The sequence below is a fragment of the Psittacula echo genome (assembly GCF_963264785.1).
Source record: "Psittacula echo genome assembly, chromosome: 3".
In the NCBI taxonomy this organism is placed as follows: Eukaryota; Metazoa; Chordata; class Aves; order Psittaciformes; family Psittacidae; genus Psittacula; species Psittacula echo.
In genome coordinates this window covers 120,067,194-120,071,097 of record NC_137736.1, presented here as the reverse complement: position 1 = coordinate 120,071,097, position 3,904 = coordinate 120,067,194, and the positions used below count along the sequence as shown (strand labels likewise).

Below are 3,904 nucleotides of genomic sequence, written 5' to 3'. Positions count from 1 at the left end.
TCAGAAAGAAGACATCTAACTGAGGTCCTGGCTGATAACTGGACCCTAAATCAGCCCATAAATTGGCCCCAGACCACCTTCCCTCCATCAGCTATAAGACGATGAAAAGAAAACAACATCCCACAGCTGTGGGCTACGGTCCCTCAGCTTCTAAACACTTCAGTATATTACATCCTGCTTAAAAAAGAGAAAGACAACACATTTGGGTATTTCACAGCTTTTAAAGCCTCCCTGGGCTTTCCTATCTTGGGCAGCACGGTTTATGGCTATTGCATTTGCAGCACGACCTTTTCGCTGTTTATTCTTTAAGGCTTTCTTTTCCTCCCGTTCCCCAGAGGCAGGTTGTGTAACCATCTCCCTACTCGACTCCAGCCTTTACACGGCAATGCTCGCACATCATCAGTCCTTCACAGGAGGGCAATCAGACCCTCATGGTGTCGTCCTTGTCTCACACCACGGTCTCATTCCCTTTCCCAGGTTTCACCCAACCATCCGCTCTCTTCTCCCGCTTCACCTTCCCTGAGTGCACCAGCCTGTTCGAGCACTTCTGCCACGTGTGCAGAGTTTTGGCTGACCAGATCCACATACCCGACGTGATACCCACCAAGAGGGACATGAAGATCTTGAGCATCTCCACTGCCATGTTGGAATCATCCGCGGAATAGCGGAACACAGCCCAGTTGGAGATTTCATAGAAGTAACAGGCGATGACGCACGTTGCCGGCACGGTGTACAGCACTGAGAAGACACCGATTTTCACCATCAGCCTTTCCAGTTTGTCAGTTTTAGTTCCATCTTTCTGGAGATTAGACCTGATTTTAAACAAGGCCACGAGTCCCGCTGCAATGAATAAAGTCCCAATGACCAGGTAGGTGAAAAGCGGAGCGACGACAAAGCCTGTCAGCGCATCAAGGTTCTGGTTCCCAACGTAGCACAGGCCGGTGAGCTCATCTGCATCTACGAGTCTCATAATCAAAATGACGATGGTCTTCACCGCAGGGATAGCCCAGGCTGCAATATGGAAATAAGAGCTGTGCATTTCTATAGCTTCGTGGCCCCACTTGAGTCCTGCAGCCAGAAACCACGTCAATGTGAGAATAACCCACCAGATGGAGCTAGCCATCCCGAAAAAATACATCAGCAAGAAAATTATAGCACATCCTGTGTTCTTAAGACCTTCTTGGATAAGAACAGGTTCTGCTGCCTCTTCAAAATCACAGGATATCCTTTCCCGGCCCACAGTTAGCCTCACAATATAAGCAATGCTATAAATATTGTAGCACATGCTCAGAAATATGATTGGGCGCTCTGGGTAGGAAAATCTGGATGAATCAATCAGAAAGGTCAGGACTGTGAAGGCAGTTGAGATGAAGCAAAGACTGGCCCATACAGCCATCCAGATATCTGTGAATTCCTTAGCCGACCTGCTGTAGAGACCAGCATCGTAGCCACACTTGAGGACACAGTTCAAGCTTCTCTTCACCCAGATGTACTGATCCGAGTTAGATCCCATGCTGTGGCACTCTTCTCCAGGCTGCAAGGAGGTCTTACTGTGAAGGGGAACCTCCTCATCTCCTGGGCCCTCCATGCACATGTGGTTGTGGTCATTCTGGGGTGGGAATTTGCTGCAGTTCAGGCTGTCCGGCCAGGCGAACCCAAATTCCTTCAGAACGGGTTCACACCTTCTTTTGACAGAGAGGCACATGCCTCCACAGGGACCTATGGGGATGTTAATCTTCTCTGTGCACATCGGGACATAGACCGAACAAAGGAAGAACTGGGAGGGAGAAACAGAAAGCACAAGTGCGTCAGGGGAAAATTAAACAGGTCGAAATAGAACAAGTTTTCTTTTTTATTGCCTTTTTAGCAGTCATATTTGGTCCTTTGCCTTAAAAAACAGGAAGCAGCATAAAACAAATAAACCAAGAACAATAAAAACAAAGGGGGGGGGGGGAACCCTAACAATGTTGTCTTCTTTCAGTTCAAATGTGGTCCGAAGCCAAAGCCTGAACATTTGACTCCCTAGATCAGCTCCATGTAAATTTAGCCCATCAGTTTCAATGCAGCGAGCGGGATTCAGCCAGAACTAAACCTCAAGGGTGTGATTTAGGGAAGCAAAAGAACAGATTAAAGCGGTTTAAACAAATGCATATATTTGTTCTAGCGCTGCCTGGGTATTACAGCTAACAGACGAAACAGAAGAAAAGGCACTTATTGAACGATCCGCCTAGAAGAATGTCTTTTTCTTTTCCCATAAGGTCACATACGTACAAGGATAATAAAATACTGTTGTTTTCTCGGGGCTTTGAATAACCTCGGTTCTGTGACGCGACAACGTAAGAGGGATCGCGTGCTAATTCGGGAGCTCTGCCCCAAGAAACAAGCTGGGGTTTGTTTGATGAAATCCATGCCCGTCGGCAGGACGGGGACCTTGCCTTTCGCCTGGGAAAGCTGCGGCTCCAGCGGTGGGACCCTCGGAAAGCAAAGCTCCAAGAGCCGCGACGGGACGAGACATGGGGATGAGGATGGGGGATATCAGCCAGTCCGCGCACCGCACACATACACATTTCCCCCCTCCGCAACCACACACAAAGACCCCCCCCTCCCCGGTTCCCCGACCCACCTGGAGCTGGCTGGAGCACCCGTACTGGATGAGCGGGGTGAAGGTGGTGAGCTGCAGCTCGGCGTCCGCCTGCAGCTCGTGTCCCACCAGGTTGGGCATCTTGGTGACATTGTAGCCCAGGTTCTGGCACATGGCGATGCGGATGCCGTCGCAGCGCCGCTCCTCCTCGTCGCCGAAGCCCCGCGCCCCGCCGAGCAGCCCGGCCAGCAGCACGGCCAGCAGCCGGCCCCCCGCCATGGCCGAGCAGCGACCCCCGGCCCCGGCCCCGGCCGCGCCGCACGGGCCGGCTACAACGGGGAGGGGCCGGGGGCGGCTCCGCTGTTAAAGCTCCGAGCGGAGAAACGGCCCAAGGGGAGGGACGAGGCGCCCCAAGCCCGCCCCGCGCCGCAGCCCCCGCCCCGCCGGGGTCACACCGCGGCCCCCGCGCCCCATCGCACGCTGCCGCTGCAGCCCCATGCTATCCGTGAGGGTCCCCCCCCCATCTTCTCCTTCTGGGGCCGCCCCACCCGCACCCCGCATCCTTGTCCCTCAACGTCACCCCTTGTCCTTGTGGCTGCCCCATCCCTGGCAGTGTTCAAGGCCAGGTTGGACACAGGGGCTTGGAGCAACCTGCTCTAGTGGAAGGTGTCCCTGCCCGTGGCAAGGGGTTGGAACTGGATGAGCTTTAAGGTCCCTTCCAACCCAAACCAGTCTGGGATTGCATGTTCCTGTCCATGCCCCCTCTCCACACAACAGGTAGCACCTTCCGCCCTTTTCACATGCTTGTTCCCCATTATCACTATCTCCAGCATCCCCACCATGCCTCCCCAGCACGGGTGCTGGTCCAAGGGGCCCCCCAAATCCAGCTGCTCACACACAGCCCCAGCCCTACCCTCACTCCTGCCTGTCTTTCATCAGCCAAAGGCAGTCAGCTTATTCGCTGCCGGGTTAAAACTGTCTGGAATGGCTTTGTGAGCTGCTGGCTTTTCTTTCTACAGAGTTAAATTGCACCACAGGGTTACATCTGGGGTTTAGTCCTGTTTGTTTTTTCACTGGGGCCACGAAACCCGGAGGGCACTGCTAGGTACCTGCTGGCATCCGTGTAAACCTCTGTAAAATAAATAAGTGTGGATGGAGCGTTGGTGAATCTGGGGAGGGAAAGGGCTGGATGATTAAACAGACCTTTAACGAGCCAGCCGGAGGAGGGATTAAGAGCAGAGAATTGAGGCTCGCGCTTAAATTCCCTGGGTATTATTTACACCTGTAATAAAATCTGGTTGAGCTGGTTGTGCCTTCAGCAAA

General features: G+C 53.1%; 1 protein-coding gene across 1 annotated transcript; it reads right to left on the bottom strand.

Annotated features, from left to right (window-relative positions):
- Positions 1-448: 448 nt before the first annotated feature.
- On the bottom strand, positions 449-2,860 carry FZD4 (frizzled class receptor 4; the record flags this gene model as incomplete). Its single annotated transcript, XM_080613855.1, has 2 exons — positions 449-1,777; positions 2,624-2,860. The coding sequence occupies 2 exons, from the start codon at positions 2,858-2,860 to the stop codon at positions 449-451; spliced, it is 1,566 nt and encodes a 521-aa protein (XP_080469981.1).
- Between the last annotated feature and the right edge of the window lie 1,044 nt (positions 2,861-3,904).